The sequence below is a fragment of the Pseudomyrmex gracilis genome, unplaced genomic scaffold (assembly GCF_002006095.1).
Source record: "Pseudomyrmex gracilis isolate BER0280 unplaced genomic scaffold, ASM200609v1 scaffold_149, whole genome shotgun sequence".
Classification (NCBI taxonomy): domain Eukaryota; kingdom Metazoa; phylum Arthropoda; class Insecta; order Hymenoptera; family Formicidae; genus Pseudomyrmex; species Pseudomyrmex gracilis.
The window spans coordinates 74203-94236 of NW_018020733.1; the positions used below are offsets into that span (position 1 = coordinate 74203).

A 20034-nucleotide genomic window follows, 5' to 3' on the forward strand; every position below is an offset into this window, starting at 1 on the left:
ACGTTTTTTTTTTTTTTTTTCGTCCGACAATTCCGCGCACGAAATTCAATCACTCTGAAAGAGTTTTCTCTCTTCGTGATACAACGAAATTCCCGAAATTATCGCGTGCAGAGTAAGATGACGAAAGTCTCTTTGATACTGATGCTGATGCTCGCGTGCATCAACGCCAAATCGAATCGCCGAGTGATAAACTTTCTTCGCGAACGTCGACATCTCTTGTTTCCCGACCCGAAGGACAGCGAGACGAGATATCAGGTATGTAAAAGTGACAAAATGTAAAAAAAAAATATATATGCAAGTGGAAAAAAGAAATGTTTTAAAATAATATTTATTCGGATATTAGGTTGTTAAGTACAAAACTTGATATACATATACAAATATATATATATTTGGATTTCTTTGATAAATAATATTGAAAATTTCGAAATTTCATACATGTGCACACACACGTGAGAGAGTTCTACTCTCAGATTGCATTTTCATTTGTTTGAAATGCTGATTGCAGCTTTTAATATCCTTTTGCATACATATAGCTCTGTATATATTTTACTTCATACATTATACATATGGGAAAAAGGACGGAGGTTGAATATATACTTCGCACAAGATTGCAAAGTGACGATATTAAAATATTATACTTGCGAATTACTTTTTCATGACACTTATATTATTCTGCACAGTACATTATGTATGCAGTAGTGCGGTTTCTCTTTTTTTTTTTTCGTCGCGACTTACAGAGCTTCTCCCTCTCCCTTCGACGTGACACGCGCGAGAACAGATTGAAAATACAACTCGCTATTTTTTCAACAAACGTAAAAACAAACTCAACGTCTTGAAAAAACGAACTCCGCGATTTGGATTTGATTGAAATCCGTTCTTTTTTGCCCCGTTAGTTTTCCATAAAAGCAGCTGCCGCAGAAGCTGGAATTAAGAGCACATATTTGCGCTCGAGAAAAAAAAAAAAATAAGAAGAAGAAGATGTGCGGAGATCATGTTAGAAGGTGCAGTTATACGTAATTAGATTATTAATGACGCGCTTGATTGCGCTCGTATCCATTCATGCGCGTCCCCCCGTGATCTTATAATTCCTCGAATTTAACGGAACGCGCTCCGTATAATGAATCCTAATTCTCTAACTAGATTTATCCGAAGAAATCACATTTCGCGTTTCCGCGTGATACGAAATCCGCCGCCGAGCGGCCGGAGAGATTATCAGTATTATCGCCTCCTTTATAAATATTTGTCCAGCGTTCGTCTCTCTCAGGCGCGCCAAAGAAATGGCTCGCGAGTTCTCGCACCAAGAGTTTAATTAAATTTGCATAGGTGCTGTTCGGACTCGGGCTGCCCATGGAGGGCGAGGTATCCATGACTCTCGGTTACGTGCTGAAGTGCAATTACAATCTTCCCTACAACGCGTCGGACTTCTCTATGCTGCAGCGGCGGTCGCGATTAAAAAGATCCGGGAGCGGCTTCGCATTACCGCGGACGACGAGCCGGCGAGAAGGTAAAGTGCAGCTGTGTGTGGGCTTAAACCGTGCGTGTATAAAAATGAGGCCCGTCCCACACCGTCTCTCGTTCCTTCTCTTCTTCTTCGTGTAATCCGCTGGTTATGCCCGTTTGTAATTTCCCTTCTCATTTGCGCGTTCGTGCGTTCGGAAGAGAGTCGTTCTTCCCGGCGGGCATGCGGTCTCCCGAAAACGGAAATGCGCGGAAACGGAAATCACAAATGTAACGGACGGGACGATAATGAAACGCGTAATACTGCGACGAGTACTGAAAAAAAATTATTAAAAAAAAAAAAAAAAAAAAAAAAGAACAGCGACGCGAGGTAATTAAACACGGCCGGCACAGCGCCGGCTTAATGAAACGCGACGAATGCGGAGTCACGTATTTGAGGGACACGATTAACGTTCGTATCCGCGCGTCGACGATAGTGTCGACGGGCATAAAACGCCGGATTTACGCGCGGATGCGATCTAATTGATGTGTACACGCAATCTCTGTGCCGCGAATTATTAAGAACGCAAAGAATTTAATCGTAAAAAATTATTCACGAAACGAAGTACATTCATGCAGAAATTGTTACGTCGCTTTTTTACTTGCGTATTTTTATATTTTTGTTTTTGTCGCAACTGTTTTTCTTACAAGTGCGAAATATATTTACATACGTATATAGTAAATATTTATTAGCTCAACAAAAATCTTATGAGTAACATCTTCATGTATTTTCGTGTGCTTCAAGTCGTTCGTTTCGCATCGAAGCGCGCAAACAGAATATTAAATAGGGACGTGATGATTAATTCCCGTTTCTCTGAGTTGACTAATTATCTGTCTATTAGACATACAGAAAGATATGAAACTAGATATCATTGGGATATAATACGCAGATCTCTCTCTCTCTCTCTCTCTCTCTTTCTCTCTCTTTCCGTATCTTTATCTTTGAAATATATTCATAAAAGACATTATGCGCGCGCATCGTCTTTTATGAGTCTCGAGGGTGCCACGGGGTGGATTAAACAAAGTAAAGCGACCTTAATTTGTAGGGAAAAAGTGCACATTGGTGCCATTTTGCAAAATTGCACGGAACAAAAATTTTTATACGGTCTACACTTGATCATTTTTTACATAGTTCGTTTACGGCAGTAAATAACGGCGCGTTTTATTTATTTTTTTAGTTTTTTATTTAAAATTTCGCGAGACTCACGGTCAAGATATATAATTAATTTCACGTTCTTTATGGAAAAAAAAAAAAAACCATCCACTGGCGCTGCCGTGTCTGGCCGTAATAAGAAAAAAAATAGGACACAAGAATTTCCCGACCGAGGCGCATTCTTTGGAAACTGTAGAACACGATACCGAGAAAGTTATACACGCCTATCCGGTTTAAAATCTCCGGTCGCGCAATTTTTTTTATTGGAAGTTGCCTCTCTCGTGACGAGAATAAAGAGGAAAGCTGCTGGAATTTCTATCAGCGGCAACTTGGCCTGCGCGCTTCTCTCGCGGCAGTTGAAAGCACTTCCGGGAAGAAGTATCCGACGCATTTTCATTATAAGCGCAAATATATTACCTTAACGCGTCGAAGTTGCGCCGAGATACGAAAGAATAAATTTATCAATATTACTTCACTCTGTGTCCTATCGACGTACCGCAAAAAAAAAAAAAACAATTTTTCCATTATTTTTATTTCTTCATTTTACAAGTTCGCGTGTTTTTACTATGCGAACTTTTTCGAACCAACGTCGAATGCAACGCGAGTTTACTTTGATATCGTGTTTCGATAACGCGTCGACTCTTCCGTATTTGATCTATCGTGACCGAATTCTTTTGGCGCGCAGCGCAGAAATTATCATATTTCTTCCTTTCCGACATGTGTCTCGTAACAACCAAAGCAAATAAGCATATATCTCCCAAAACGACGTCAATGCGAGTTGACAAATTCGAAAAAGAATTTTGCTCGCTAACGTTTTTTTTTGTTTTGAGAAAAAAAAAAGCGACATAAATTTGTTTAAGCTGCGATTGCGGCTACAACGTACTCTGTGACCTTTGCTCATATCGGACTTGAAAATCCATTTCGAATGTCTACTCTACGAAAATTGTACTTTTATAAGCTGCTCTCGTGGGGGCGAACTGCCTGGTGTAATGCAACCGACTGGTTTTCGAGAGAGTTCGCGGTATTTCATTTAGACGACGTATATCTACTTTTTCTTGTTCTTTTAACTAACGACAGCCCTACGTTTCTAGTGGCGACGGCCGAATGGCTGTTTACCACAGATGTTTCCCCCTTTTTACGATGTGAACTCTTCCAGAGTCAGGTTTTTTCCTCCATTTTCACCCGGAAGGAACTTCCGCTAGTTGCGGCGGCGCGCACGGTTTTCGCGTCTCGTCGTAGTTAATAGAAACGTGCTGTTGCGCTCGCTAATGTCCGCGAGTAACCCGTGTACAACTCTCTTTTTTTTTTTTTACGATCTCCTGTAATATTGACGCACGTTCGGAGAAAACGTCATTGTCACCATCGCGCATATCCGGCTGGTTTTTATTTTTACGAGCGAAAAGATCTTGGTGTGTGTGTGTGTGTGTGACGTAACAGATCTGACGGCGACAAATTCGAAAGATATCGGCGGGGAGCAGATAAATTTTGAAATATCTTGATATTTTAGCGGATAAACTTTGACCGATAGATATAACAAGCCTCGGGGAAAAATTTTTCCGCGAAAAATTAAATTTCATAGAATATTTTATATATTTTCTTTCTGTTTTTTGCAATTCTTTGTAATACCTCGAATATTATCGAGTAATAACAAGATGGAGTTTTTCTAATATCTAAGGTCAACGTTCTCTGCTGTTTTCGCGTATCAATCGTCATAAACGCGAGAACATTTCCCTTAACAACCCTCGTGGGAAACTCGCGTGAAGAAACCCGCGGTTTTTTTTTTTCCACAACGTTTAAGCGCGAGCATGAAAACGAGCATTTTTGGTCCAGATGTTCTTCACGACCTTTCCTCTTTTTTTATTTGCACCGTAGGTAGGACGACGACACGGTGGACCCTGTACGGAATGCTGGAGTCCACGCTGAACGTTCTCGGTTCCGGTAAGGCCTGTCTGCTGCGCGCCGTCTGCGAAGCCGCGGCGAATCCATTCGACAAAGGACACGGTCTCCTAGGGGAGCTGTTGCACGCCTTTTTGACGCCGTCGGCGACCCGCGAAGAATACGAAATCTACTCGAATCGCGAATACCACGCCGCGGAGAAACTCGGTAGGATTACGCGCGGAAGATGCGCGCGCTTCTACCCGGAATGCGACTGCAATCCGCTCGATTACTTCACCAAGCTGCTTTGATCTCGGACTTGAAGTTAAAAAAAAAAAAAAAAATAAACAAGCTCAAAAAAGTAAAAAAAAAAACAAAAAAAAAACAAAAAAAAAACGAATGTATCAAACGCGCATTGTATGTTTTAAGATAATATATTACTGCAGATAATATTACTGTATTAAGTCGCTCTGTAGAATATAAATTCAATTTGTCCAGAAGAGCGGAAATTGTTCAAGAGTTTTCCGTTTCTAACGAGCTGAAGTATATAATGCTTCGCGAAGCTCTGGCGTGTGTAATTATTTAATGTATTTGCTGAGAGAGAAGAGAGCACATAACGAAGTAAAATAACGCGAGGGGAAGCGCGCGAGTGCGCGCTCGCTGAGAGAGTGCTTATGCGGAATTGTGCATCAAAAGCTCCCCGCGCGCGCGCGCGCGCGCGTGGTTGAAGCGCGCCGGCCGCGAAATTCGTTGGCTGTGTGCTCTTCAAATGTGCTGACATAACACGCGGAAGGAAGGGGGAGGTGAAATTCAGGTGCCTCTTCGGGATCAGCATTGTCTAACAGAGAGGGAGACACACGAACGATGGGAAGATACCCGGCAAAAATGCCGGTCCCACTCTCTCTGCTGCATAATTTATAAGGAAAACTCCGCGAAGAGTGCACACACGACGAAATTGCCAAGTATGCGAAGAGAACGAGCCGCATACACTCCCGACGTCCACTTTCTGTCCATTTCCGCAACCAGCTGCGCAAGTTCGTCCCATCGACCGTGTCGCGTCGTCGTCGTCGTCGTCGTCGTCGTCATCGTCGTCGTCATCGTCATCGTCGTCGTCGTCGTAGTCCGTGGCTCTCTCGTTAAAGCTGCAATCTCCACAAAAATTTTTTGCATCGCACGGGACATTCGCGCGCCTCTTTTTCCACTACGTTAACGTGGAAAAGCGGGCGATCCACTTTCGCGAATGAAGGGAACGATGCATTATCTCTGCGAAGTGCTTCGCGCGCGCTCCTCTTCTTGTTTTTCTTCGCATTTTTGTTACAGATAAGCGCATCGTAAATCATGCTGAATTCATGCCCCGATGAAATTTTCCACAATTTTCTCGAGTGGTGATCGTGTCCTTTTTTTTTTTTTTTTTTTTTAATTTTTTTTCTAAATTAAGAATTTCGCGGGGATGGCAGAGCGCCGCGCGCTCCAGCGCCCGCGTCGAGAGCTAAAAACCAAATATCGCTGCACGCGCGGTCGCGAATTTATCGAATACTGCGAGCTCTTTTTTTTTCAGCGCCGGATATTTAATTAGTCACAACTTTGGGTCCGTTAAATAAATGTCCAAAATCCGTGAAATAAAAATTCTGTATACGGAGAAGTGGTTAAAAATATTTATAATTATCACGATGCGCGAAGTACAAAACAACATTCTTCGTATTTTTACACTTTAAGCCTTGCGTAATCGGAATGACGTGCATACATTATGTGTAAATCTGCGCGAAATTGTAAAACAACACTGTCAGCGTGACAGAAAGCTCCGATTTAGTTGGAGAAAGCTCATTTCTAAAAAAAAAAAAAAGTCCTCGCTGGAGTTAATTCGATGTTATTTTTTATGCGATGAGCTCCGAGTCGTTTAAACTAGTGCCGTTTCCCGCGGCAGAAATGTCACAGAATGAAAAGCTTCTGGCTCTGTAATCTCGCAAAGATGACCGCGTACAGCGCTTTAATTTTAATCGCGCTATACTGCATTACGTACAGCAAAAGAATCTAGAGAAAACGGATCGTGTGTAAAGATAAGTGAAATTTTACGACGCGTCTATCGATCTCCGCACCGTGTACCTTCTGCAGCAATATATTTCGCTCTTATTAGAACGCGTAATTTATTTCGCATCTTTTATTTACACGTTTATGTTTATTTACGTTTTTTTTTTTTTTCACAATCGTAAACTTCAACGAATGGATTTTTGTTTCGCAACGCGCGGCACGCAAAGATAAAGCAAATTTTTTTTTTCTGAAGATCGTTATCAAATTGTCCGACGTTTTCGCGAAGAGTTTGTTTAAGAAAGTTTACTTCAAGTTTTATTGAAAATCTCTCAGTGCTTTCCCCTAAAAAACCGTAACTTGTGCTTCGTTTATGTTTGAGGCGTCGGAAATATTTCCCGTTGTATTGGGAAAAGATAAATGATCGCGTCGGCAAAGCTCTCGCGTCGCGAGCTGGAAACGTTTCAAGCTGGAAAAAGTTGGAATCGTTTTTCCTCCCGTTCGTTTTCTTACATTCGGCGCGCCGACGACGTATTTACCGAGCTAGTTTCCTTTCTTCTCTCGCGATCATGAGATTTTATGTGATTGCTCGTGAGAAAATATTAGGCATCGCCTTTCGCTCGACGCATTTGGCACACACGAGCACGAAACTTCCTCTCTTTCTCGCGGAATGACGAAGAGCGAATTTCCGCGATTCTCGAAACGATATTCGCATGCGGCACTCATCTGTCAAATTGCTTCTTCAAACAGCTTAATTCGTTGCGCAACCAAACGCTAATTACGTGCTAATTATCGTTTGACGGAAACCGGACCCGTGTGTCTCGCCACACAGAGTGTGTCTTTTTTTTCCATCAAACGCGTCTGACCGCAAGTGAATTTCTCTACTAAGCGCGTCCGACCGCAAGCTTTCTTTTTCTACTGAAAAACACAATCTTACCGCAAACGCCGTTTTTTTCTTTATCAAGCGTGCGAGTGCAGTTTATCGAGTTTTTTTTTTTCAATCGGGTAAGTTTAGTCAATCGATTTAATTAAAAAGGAGAGTACTTGGATACTGGAAACTTTGTGCGATATGCAGAGAGGAATGCGGAGAAACAAGACGATATTCGCTAAAAGAACATAAGCCTGAGATATAATCTTTGTCGACACTAGTTCGCCACGCGGTTATGGATTCCTTTCTTTTATCATTATGAGATTTCTCCTAACATTCGCCGTCTGTTGAAATGCGCCGCATTAAAACCACCTCGTTTTCCGCGGGAGCCGGGGGATTGAAGACAGTTTTTCGCGACGAGCTTATCGAGCTCGCACGCTGCCGAGTTTTTCGATAATCACCTTTCATAACCACGTTTCCTCGGTTACTCTTCTTTACTCCCAATCCCTTCCTAGGAATATCCTGCCATCCTTCGGTCGCCGATACACGAGCCGATATCGCCGTTCTACCGGTATAATCAACTCCCTCGGGAAAGAGCGCGGGTAACGAGGGAGGGGAAAGAGCATCGTCTGCGTGACGTATCTATTTTCTCGTGAACACGAAATTTAACAGATACACACAAAGGAAAGGCGCGCAAACAAACGTCACGATACGAACGCGATCGCCGCGCGCGTACGTACACGTGTGGGAAAAACGAATATCATTTCGTCTCTTTTACATGTTTACTGAGATATTTTTTTTTCTCTGTTCTGAGTGTATTTTACGCCGAGCAAAGTGTATTCTATCGGCATCGGACGATTTTTAATATTGAGCGAAAAACGGACGAAGAAGTGTTGCCCGGCCGCTTGTTATTACTCTCAGCTTCGATATTAACGATAGAGCGATCGACGACCCGACTCTTCGCGAGAGGTGCGGCAGGAGGATGCTCGGAAAGTGGGTCGACGAGCGCAGCTTTTTAAATAGCGGGGCTTTCATGATTCCCAACAACTTTAATCTCGAGCATTTTTCGATACTTACCATCGACGGGAATTTATGTTCCGACATGTCGCTCTCTCTCTCTCTCTCTCTCTCTCTCTCTCTCTCTCTTATAATCGCGCGCGGATAGATCGCGAACTGCATGAAATTCGAACGCTGCCAACACATATATAGATCACGCAAACGTTGATGACGTACGTATTACGTCAAACTCCGGGTGCTGATCAAATTTTTATGGGGTATTTACAACAAAGTTAAAGCGAAGAAAGCGCTTCCGTTTATTATCCAGTTCGCGGCCAACGGTCGAACTAACTGGGCGTTAATTAATTTGCGATAATTAGCGCGCGCGCGCGTTCTCGGCCGCGTTTTTTCGAACGCGCGAAGCCGCGCCGAACCGCGTCAGTCCCGACGACAAAGTTGCAAGGATGCGAGTCCGCCGTGAATTTTCGCTCGCCGTTCTGTGCGTGTGCCTGCACAATGTTTATGGTATCGCTTCATTTCAAAGCGGCCGCAAACTTGCGCGCGATAAGAGATACCTGGTCTTCCCGCCGTCCAAACCATACGCGGTTACGAGAATGCAGGTATTTAAAGAGATATTTTTCATTCAAAAAAAACTGAGCAGAGAAATGATTGTTTTTGTCTAACCGACTCGAATTGTCGTTCGCGAGGCTCCGGTAAGTAACTGAAAGTTAAAACGAAACTTATACTACTCGCTGTATATTGAATTACGTACGGGATTGGTTTCTGAACGATCGCGACGACAAATGTATTTGATGGTGATTCCCTATGTCGCACGGAGAATCACGGAGTTTTCGGAGACATCCATTTTCCAATCTAATTTCGTGCGGTTGAAACGTCGATCGCCGGCGGTAGAGAGGAAGAGAGAAAGACGCGGAAAGAGAGAGAGAGAAAAAGAGAGAGAGAGAGAGACTCGATCTCTGGTTGTGGCAAACGATCGATGACACCTTTCTATATTTGAAAATCGTTCCAGTTAATCCTCGGCCTCGGTTTACCCATGGAGGTTGACGTCAGCATGATTATTGGCTATGTGATGAAATTTAATTACCTACTGCCTTCCAACGCCTCGTACTTGACAGATCCATACGTCCGTTATGACAGATCGATCAGCCGACGTGCGGAGCCAGATGGAAATGACGCTTCCCCACCACCAAATGCCGAAGGTATCGTCGTTTCTTTATTGCGCACGCAACGCGCGAAATTAACTCTCGACTCTCGTTGACTCTTTTTCAGAAAATCATTATTTATTCGTTTGGTTGTTTTTATTTATTTATTTTTTTTTTATACACATACGTATACAAGGGTATTAAAATATCGACGCGAAACACACGGGAAAAAAAAATTACGTTCGTAAATATATCGAGAAAAACGCGAGATTGTGACAAGATGCAAGAGTTACCAAGGTGTATCGAGAGAGTCTCTCGAAATCTGACGAGTATGCTCGGATCTCAAGGACCGAGAAGAGAACGAGGCTTAACGCCGGGATAAGGCGAGAGGGGGATTCTTTCCTTTTACATGTTAATAAGGCCACTCTTGTTGCGTAGCCCAGTGTCTACCGTCCTGGGCACAATGAACGTTAATCCTGGTCCTTTATCGAAAGGACTCTCCCATTCACTTTGATCTCGTTAATCCGACCTAACGTATAGAACGTTCCTCCCCCACTCTCTCAGATCTTTTTTTTTTTTCTCATTTCTTTTGCCGTATCGTCTTACGCTATACTTGGAATATCAGACTCGAAATGAATTATGGCGTTTGATCTCCGGACGCCTGGACGGCCTTTGAGGATATATCTTTCGGGATATTACCCGTTTCAGATGGAGCGCGAGAAGAAAAAATAATAATAATAAAAAAAAAAAAAAAAGTATAAGCACGCCCACCCTTTAAGATAAGCTCTGCATAAATTAATAAAAAGAGTTTTTATATATATTCTTCTGCGTGCGTAAATATTACCTCGGCGACGAAAATTTATTATTATTTATAATAATATGGGAGAAATAAACGATTATCTGCGAGTTTGCGCGAAGAGAAGATTTGCGCGACGAATAAATTTGGCGTGAAATTTTGATTTCACGGTTGTTTTCCGAAAAAGAGAAGAACAAAGAATATCGTTATCTCTTCCCGACAGCTTTCGAGTTTCTACACACGGTTTTGTTTCTTCCTTTTTTCTTTTTTTTTTCAAGCAACCTTAATATCCAGATGGGAATTGTACGAAATCCTCGAGTCAGCCTTCGAGTCTACGCGCTCCGGCAGAGCCTGTCTTCTAAAAACTATTTGCGAGGCCGCGGCGGCGCCTTTCAGACGGAGCCGCACGCTGACTGCGCAGCTCGCTCATATTTTCCTCACGTAAGCGTTAATCCCAACAAGTAGCGGAATAATCTCAGCTAGATTTCGCGAGCGTAGCCTCGCGATTAAGGAACTGTTACGTTTGCCGTTCTATTGTCGCAGCTTAGAAACGAGAACTGTTGTTCGCGTATCTGAGCCTCGTGCAAACGCGCGCGCGCATAAGACGTTTGTTCAGAATAAGCAGAACTGCGATTGCGTTCCACCTACGACACAACGTCTTTCTCTTAAAAACATATTTAACAGCTGTCATAGCATGGCAAACGTGTTAACGACTATTTATTTGCACGAGAAAGTAGTAGAAACCGTACTTTAATCGGACACAATTTCGTTGCATCCAACAGTACGCATGTTTTTTTCAGGCCTTCAACCACATCTGAGCCGCTCAGGAACGTCTTCGATCAAGAGTATCGCGCTGCCGAGATCGCGGGACAACAGGGACGGATCGGCAGATGTGACGATTTATTTTCGGAGTGCACGGAAAGCCTCTTGGATTATTTTACCGAAATAGAATAATAACCGAGAGTCGTTCTAGAAGAATTGTTGTTACTTTTTAGCGCTCTCAAGCATCAACGCAAAAAATTTAACTTGTTGCGAGTATATAACCGAAAAAAAAAAATGTAAATCACGTCGCGCGTCGAAAAATAAAGCGCGCGCAACATCGTAGAAAAGAAATTACCAAAGATTGCGGACGAAAACGTAGTATATATCTCTTTTAATAACAGTTCCGTTGCACCGCATGGTGATTAGTGGCCGGTCTCTTTGGCCTCTATAAATTTCAGGGCGCGCCGTTTTCTCTTCGCGCGCACCTGTTATCGAGCAGCGAGTATTGGCAATAACACCCGATAACTGCATCACGTTCAGTCGCAAGCGTTCTTTATATTTCTCGACCCCGTGCGCGTCCACTCGCTCGCCTCTCTCTCTCTCTCTCTTTCTTTCTTTTTCTTCGTTCGTTTACTTTTTTTTTGTCTTGCCCATTGTCCTGATCCTTAATATTTGTAATATCCAGTTCCAGAACGCCGATCGTCTCGAGCTCATATAACCGACTTCCGTGAGCTCGCGCACATCCCGGAGCACTACGTGCGCTGGATATCCCTCCAGAAACATTCGGCGACAGTAATAAATCTTGTCTATATGTCCGGTCGCTTTGTCGCGAGAAGTGCAATTAAAAAAATCGGTAATACCGCTAATAATTTTTTGTTCGAATAAACAAAAGGTAAAACTAATAAATAAAAAAAAATCCCCGATATTTGTTTTTTTTTTTTTTTTTTCCGCCGCAATACTTGCGCTATTGTATCCGCTCGATCGAGCGTTTGTTTTTTTTAGGCTGATGGAAACGCGCTTGGCCGGGAGCTTTTTCTCCCGCGAGTAATAAACTCACGTCTCAGGAAACATCCCATCATAATCCGACCACAAGCCCACGCACACGCGCATATTATATATGGAGAACGTGACGTAGAAAATATGACTCGGTGATTCGAGTTCAGCTGGCGATTGTGTAATAAAAAAAAAAAAAAAAAAAATAGTAAGCACCTGTCGCTGAAGAGTCTTCAACGAGGGTTCAAGGTCTCGATATCATGAAAGCGACAATATATGTATATATATATATATATATATATAGAGAGAGAGAGAGAGAGAAGACAAACGTTATATAAGAGCGCTATATAGAGATTTATATAACCCTCATATATTTTTTTTTACAACACCGTTTTATTATAATTTTTATTATATTGTGTGTTATATCAAGCGTTATTTTATCGTTATATTTTTATTACTTTTTTTTATAATATACTTATTTATAACTAAATTAAATGTTTTTTAACATTACAAACTTCTTCGTGTGAACACGTACATATACATGTACCAGCTTGTCGATTTAGTCTCGCAATCAAATGAGGCTATTCGGATCCATCGACTGGACAGAGAAATTGGCTTAGTTCACGTGGAAATGTACTGGATCTTGCAACGGAATTGAATTACAACTTTAGAACGACGTAATAAAACTCACCCCCGTTGAGTATATATTTATATATCCTTGTTCCTCCCCGTCGTAGGAGCAAGTGTAAAAAGAAAACGATTCAACTTCCTACATCGTCTCCAAACCATTCGGTGAGATTCACTATCGACCAGCCATAAACGGATTAGTAACTCGCAATGAAAATGTGAGTTTAATACACGTAATGTTTATAAATTTTAGCTGTCGATGTATTATATATATATATACATATTTCAAATGTAACTGATAATACCTAATCATCTATCTATTATTGCATTTCCATATTATAGATTAACAGAGATTACGTATAATTGAACATTATTAGATCTGATACAATAATGTATTATTATTATTTATATTAATGCGCGTCAATATATGCAAAATTGATTTGAACCGAATCTGAATTTCCGATGTTTAATTCGCTTGTGTTTCAAGCACTTCTAAGGTGCTGCGAACGAACAATAAGTGATTTTTTTTTTTTTTTTTTCAATTCGTAGTTGTGAATTGGCACGTACAACCGAGCTACTGTGGAAAATGGATCCTCCAATACCGCCATTGTTGACCAGCGTGATAAACTGACCTCGCATACGTCTTCTTTTGTTTCAGAAATACCTCGTGTATCCTGTTACGTAATCATTTATTTTTTAGCCTCACGCCGATTTTGCCCATTGTATCCTGCATTCTGTCCTCTCTCGTTGTCTAAAGAGATCACACGATCGAAAAGAACGCTGAAGAAGGCGTTACGTCGTCAAAGATGTGCTTTACAAGTTGCTACCGTTAATGTTTTCTAATATCGAAACAAATGTTTATCGTTTAAGTAATTTTTTTTTTATCGCGCACACAATTGACTGCAGCGAAATTAAAAAAAAAAAAAAAATAGTTGATCTATTTGCTGATACATATTCTTCACTTTTTTTATTGCGCAAAGCTTTCCAAAATCCGGACAAAATCCTCGTACGCTCATCGCATGCACACGGTGCGAAGAAGAAGAGAGATGATCCTCTTCTCGTCGCGTAAGTTTCCCGACCTTGTTATCGCGTAGCCTGTCCGTAAACTTAGATATTAACGGAGGCCCGTCGCGTGTAATTTCACACCATTTCTGTACATATGCAGCGCTCTGTATGAGCGCGTTTGTCACGAGATTTCAAATATTTGTTCGAACCACGTCTATGTCGACGAGACGCATTACGAAACCTCCCGGTCATTATGCATGCGTTGTTGGTGGGAATTGCTCGTTGGATTACATAAGCGGGCGTTACGGGTCTTCGAACCCGTCGCGGCAATTCGTGGCGTGGTGGCAACTCTCCGGGAAACGACGCAAACATTTGCGCTGGTGTGTTTAACGGTTCCCGCGCGCGCGCGACACACGAAAACGATGCCTCAAACCAATCCAGTTTGGTACCTACGGAGTTTGACGTCGTCGTTTAATCGGGGCAAAACCTCTCGTCTTGTCTCTCGGCGCGGTCGCACTTCAGAAAATGATCAAGTCAGTTGTTCTCGCTCTGCTTCTGTTTTGCCAATCGATCCGCATCGGGAAATGCCTCCGGACGGAAGACAAAGCTCGCGAGACAAACAAAACGAGCGACGAAATTTCACAATACAGACCGAAAAGGAGTCTCACTTTTCCCGATCCGTCCACGATCCTGGTACGTAATGCTGATTGATGAAATGAAAACTGTACAGTTTTTAGAATTATTATTATTCAACAATTTTACTTCTCAAACTTAAAAGCGCGTGGTCGAGATTAATTTATTTATTACAATAAATTGCCACAGTTTTTTTTTTTTTTTTCATTATGCGGACAATTAATTGCGAGCGTCGCCGAAACGACCAATAATAATTTGTTACTCGCATGAAATCAAAACGGGGTAACTTTCGTGTTTGTCGTTAATTAAATCGCGCTGATATCGGTGGGAAATTATTAGACAGCCGTTTTGACAGCTCCGACGAGCGTGCAACAAAACGTGATCTTTTCGCGGTTCATTCAATTTCCACGACAGCTGACAAGAGACCGGTATGGTATGACGCGCAAGAGACGGACAACACATGTACAAAAATGGATACAGGTTTTTCCGTTCGCGACACGTTGCTCCGGCGCGCATATGAATTTTGATAAAACCGCGAATTTCCAACGGCGAATCGTGCCGCGACGATGTGCCTGCGAAGGACAGTTTAACGAGATTCAACCATGGGTTTTGTGCGGGATCCGTGAAAAGCGTTTTTATGTCGGCTGAGAGCCGGCGAACGAGATCGATACATTCCACAAACCGGCGATAGACCACCGGAGGTGGGTGGTGACTTTCATTACTCGCGCTAATTGAAGACGCGATCGAGCTGATGAACTTAAGTTTTTTCATGAAAAATATCAAGTAATTTTGGTTCCGAATCATCGAGATATATTTTCGATCTTTCGATAAGTGAAAATTATGTGTGTTTGCGTATGTAAAATAAAGAACAAACAATATCTTCATTTATTCGCAGATTTAAAGATCACGATCAGGTATTTGTATCCGAAAGGGATATTATAGACGCGATAATGCTGAAAATCACACTCAGGAGTTTCCCATTGCGAAAGAACAGCCCCCGGTCGAACGGTGCGAGAGGCACTTGCGCCGGGAATCACGCTCTCGCCATGCTCTCGCAATCAATTACTCGCGCATAATGTCGGACTCGGGCGGGTATTGTTTGCCGGCCCGACAACCACCACCTCCCGGGAGGAAGAAATACTGCGTGTCGGTTCCTTTTTTCGCCTGGGCGTGCATTTTCTCTCCGACGAGGCCGTCGTACTCTCTGGCGCGCGTTTTACTCGCCGCCCAGATACTCCGGAACGATTCTACGCGGAAATTTGCGGTTTTATCGGAAATTCATACGAGGGGCGGTCCGCGCGAGGCCGGCACGGAAATTGGATGAACTTCGTACCGATCATCCGGAATCCGCATGCAGCCGCGATTCATCGCGATCATCCTCCTCCTGTCCCCGTCGTTTGCGCCGCATATGTACAGCGGGAGAGAGAAAGAGAGAGAGAGAAGAGGAAACAACTATATCGCGTCGCTTTATGGCCGGGCCGAAAATAATTAACGCGTCGCGACGCCGCTAGTGCCGACGCAATGCTCGACCTCCATCACATTCTATCGACGCGGCGCGCGGCTGATAATGTTTAGCCATGTTAAATGGTTAAACGTTGAACGACGATGCCTGATGATCTCATTGATTTAGAATAATAGCTGTGCGGATGAGAAGAGACCGAGTTCAAAGTTATTGAGTTTTACACACCTGATCGTAATCACATTAATTATAAATGGCATCAAAATTGACGGAAATGCAGATTGCGACAATTTAATTTTCACTTGGAATATATACAAAGTGGAAAAAAAATTTACGCGCTCTTTTCGCGTTTGTAGCTGATCTTTGGTTTGGGAACTCCGTTGCAGCTGGATCGGGAGAGCGTAATCGTGGGTGTGTTCACGAAAATGGTATACGCCTTGCCGACCAACGCCACAGATTTCACGGAGCCAGGAGTTTATTATACACGAACCAGTAAAAGCAGATGGAGCTTTTACAAGATGTTCGAAAAGGTGATGGTCACGTACGGCTTTGGCGGCAAAGAGTGTTTACTGAGGGCCATTTGCGAGGTCGCTCACGTTCCATTTGACGTTCATCACGGTCTGCTCGGACAGTTGCTGCAGACTTTTCTCAAGTAAGTGAGTTGACGGATTATTTGGAAAAATGAATACATTCGAAGTTTGCGCGTCGTAAAGGAAATTGCGAATTTTTTTAAAGTAAACATTTCAAAAACAAACATTTATTATAAATTAAATTACACGTTAATTGCAAATTAAGTTTTGAAAATATATAATATCAATTAATTAAAAACTAATTTTATATTGAACCGCTTATTTTCTTCGCGCAATTAAAACAAATTAAATTAAATGTTAATTTTATTTTTGCTCTCTCAATTTTTGACAAAAATGTATTTAACAAGTGTTTCACATTCTTCGAGATAAATTCCTTCAATATGTGAGTAAAAACGTTATTGATAATCGAGGCAGCGTTCGGTGAGAAAAATCGATTGACCGCGCGGCGCCGGTCGATGAAACTCCGTCTTGCCCGCGTAACGTCAATTACACGCGAACGTGTAATGTCACGCCGGCGACGGTATTTAATAAACACCGCATCAAACACACAGCTCGGGTTTTCTCCGATAAAAAGCTGCATCCGCGGCCTTTCCGCGTTCGTTTTCCGCGCGCGACGGGATCGTTGTAATTTTTCACGCGCGGGACCAAAACCCGTATATGCGAAATTCCATGGGATTCCAGGCCGTCCAGCACGGAAGAAGAATACGACGAGTACGAGGATCGGGAATATCGGGCGGCCGAGTGGCTGGGCGAGCGAGCGGAGGGCGAAAACTGCCACGCCCTTTATCCGGAATGCCGCAGAAGTGTGCTCGACGTGTTTTCCACGTTGATCACGTGAGGCCGGATGAAAATCTCTGGTAGCAGCGATGCGCCGATCGAATGGAAACGTTAGGATTGTCGAATAATATCGTAAAATACAGATTCAAGAGTCCAGAAACAACGCGCCGTTAAAAACGCGATTTGCAAACAAGGAACACAATATTCTCAATGTCGCGCTCCAACTGTCCACGATTGTATAATACAACGCGTTGATTTGTCAGATAGTTTTCTTAAAAGACTTTGTAACAAGAATATATTAAACATCGCGTTTCTTAAAAATATAAGGTGAGTAGGTAGTTTGCTGATAATTTCCTTACAGACACCTGTGACAAAAAAAAAAAAAATAATATGTACAATTATCAATTATAATTAGAATTTCAATAAATTGTCGCCGTTACTCGGCAGCGAGAGATTCCTTCGCGCGAGAACAATCCATCTCCGCGCTCCGGTGTTTTTCGTCGTTTCCGAGGATGTGTAGAGATCGCGAAAAAGCGCGTTTTCCACGCGCTTTTCTCGCGCCTCTTCCTATTGGCATTCCTTTCCTTTCTTGATTTCGCGCAGTTTCATTTTCCTGAGAGAGCGCGCCGCGGAAAGAAAACACACGATGGGGTTTCGGCGGGTGAAATTTCACCCGGCATGCGATATTAAAGAATCTTCGGCATCAGGAACCGAAAGAAGTGAGGAGAGGAGGGGGAGGGGGAGGAAGGAGGGTCCTCTGAAGTTTATCCCGGTTTTTCCGTTATACTACTATACGGCGCGTATAATCAACCAAAAGAAAAGCTCGTTGGAAGTTTTACGCGAGAAGCGATTTCTTTATTCGTTCGTTCGCGAAGCTGCTAAGATTGCCTTTTTACTCGACGCTTTTTCTTTTTGATCGCGAAAACTGAATCTCTCTTTGAGGAGAGAAAAGTGTTTGCATGTGTGCGTACGTATATATGTGATATATATATGTATCTGTGCGTATACGCGCGCTCAGCAAGATAAAAACTAATAATGTATATCGAAAATTATTCTCCGAATTTACGTATTCTCTCAAATACAACACATTTGATTTATCTCGAACGTCTCTTGTGCGGAGCCGCATCTTTAAGTGACAGAATTCAATCTCGGCAGATTGATCTTAATTCAACGCGCGCGCTCACGAATATGCACATATATATATATATTCACGTGCACACGTGCTTATATGTACATTTCCCATAATGATGCACATATTGCGACCGCATCCGCATCCATACGCGATGCATGTGGTTGCCGGCCTAATTATTAGATAATAGACGTGCACCACATAGTTAATTGTATATATATATATACGGATATTAATTTATTCGGAGTAAACTCGAGTCTTTCCGAAATAAATATCAATGTGCGTATCTACCCTCGTCACGAAGAACACATTCGAGAATTGAACATTCCACCACATCTCAAATATAAATCTGGATAAGGAAAAAAAGAGAAATCCCGAAAACCGTAGTCGTGAACTTGTACGGCATTCGGAGAACCGCTCTTAGCGCGTTACAAGCTGGCGAAACGATTTCTTTGCCATAATCTTTTATTGTGTCGCACTGTGCGCTTGTTCCCGCTACCTTGTGAAAATCTCGTTTCCTCCGGGGCTTCGTAAACACGCGGTTTTATGCGCCATTTCGTGCGGAAACGCTAAACGAGTATATATTTTTCTGGGAGCACAGGTTGCGAATTTTGTTTCACGACTCGCAATGGCCGCGCTCGCCCGTGTGTCTACTTCGCTCCAAAAGATATTTGCGAGTTCGCGCAGTGCCAACAGACACAGGAGGAGATGGAAGAGAGGGAGGGGATGGAAGGAGAAAGCGAAATTTGATCGGAAAAGTTTTCATCTTCTTCGGCGGCGCAGAAGGTGTCCGCGAAATTTTCAACTAATGTTGCCGGCGCATTTGTGTTCGCCGAGTTGATTGTAGTGATACGTTTTTTTTTTTTCAAACTTCCCTTTGTTTGGTACGTTAAGAAGTTAGGGGAACAAGAGAAGAGGACAGCACTAATTAACTTATTTTATAAATTCGATTTGTGCAATCAACCAATTACGCGTGTGTCGCAATTAATATTTTAAACACACACACATATCACATATTAATATTTCAAACTTAAATTGTAAGTAATCTGATGACTGATTGACTACCGGTAATCAATCAGCTATCCGTAATTATTATTATTGTTAAATAATTTTACTGTAAATTTTAATTCGCGAATGTATATTTAATATAATTTATTGCCAACTAATTAGATGTTACGAATGTAATTGATAAACGTCACAAAGTTAATATAAAACGATAGGTGTGATGACTCTGCACGTGTATAAATTTCTCCCTCGGAGATCTCTAAAGAAATTTTGAAAGAATTTTTTTTTTAGGAAAAAGGACGCCGATGTTACTTTCACCGTCGACATAAAAAACGAAACGCTATGGATTTACAGCTCCTTTTCAAATTGTCGGTACATTCAGCTTCACCCCTCGTTGAGAATTGTACGAAGACATTTACGCGTGCTCCTCATTCGACAGGATATGCTTGTCTCTAAAGCGGTCGTAGTGAATAGAAACGATTTACTGCCGCGACACATCCGCTCTCTGACGCCAATACTTTCCCCTCGCAAGAGAAAAGATATTACCTGACATTGGGTGGAGATTGCGAGTTTGCTTGTCGGCAAAAAAATTTGCATGGATATGATGGCATCATTCGATTCACATGACTGACAGATGGAGATGTTTGTTGATACATATAACGTATATCTCGAGCGAACGGG

The 20034-nt window shown here is 42.4% G+C and overlaps 2 protein-coding genes across 2 annotated transcripts; both read left to right on the plus strand.

Moving 5' to 3' along the window:
• The first annotated feature begins 117 nt into the window (after positions 1–117).
• Positions 118–11322, plus strand: LOC109857180. Its single transcript, XM_020433263.1, has 4 exons — positions 118–255; positions 1324–1504; positions 4523–4753; positions 11174–11322. The coding sequence occupies exons 1-4, from the start codon at positions 118–120 to the stop codon at positions 11320–11322; spliced, it is 699 nt and encodes a 232-aa protein (XP_020288852.1).
• A 2911-nt stretch (positions 11323–14233) lies between these two features.
• Positions 14234–17280, plus strand: LOC109857181. The gene is made up of 3 exons (XM_020433264.1): positions 14234–14453; positions 16209–16504; positions 17124–17280. The coding sequence occupies exons 1-3, from the start codon at positions 14286–14288 to the stop codon at positions 17278–17280; spliced, it is 621 nt and encodes a 206-aa protein (XP_020288853.1). The 5' UTR covers positions 14234–14285.
• Positions 17281–20034: the final 2754 nt, after the last annotated feature.

Excerpts from the sequence above, each read along its gene's own strand:
- LOC109857180 (XM_020433263.1), top strand. The coding sequence starts at position 118 with ATGACGAAAGTCTCTTTGATACTGATGCTGATGCTCGCGTGCATCAAC. Across the intron at positions 256-1,323 it reads ACAGCGAGACGAGATATCAG|GTGCTGTTCGGACTCGGGCT; the intron begins GTATGTAAAAGT and ends AAATTTGCATAG. Across the intron at positions 1,505-4,522 it reads GACGACGAGCCGGCGAGAAG|GTAGGACGACGACACGGTGG; the intron begins GTAAAGTGCAGC and ends TTTGCACCGTAG.
- LOC109857181 (XM_020433264.1), top strand. The coding sequence starts at position 14,286 with ATGATCAAGTCAGTTGTTCTCGCTCTGCTTCTGTTTTGCCAATCGATC. Across the intron at positions 14,454-16,208 it reads CCGATCCGTCCACGATCCTG|CTGATCTTTGGTTTGGGAAC; the intron begins GTACGTAATGCT and ends TCGCGTTTGTAG. Across the intron at positions 16,505-17,123 it reads TTGCTGCAGACTTTTCTCAA|GCCGTCCAGCACGGAAGAAG; the intron begins GTAAGTGAGTTG and ends ATGGGATTCCAG.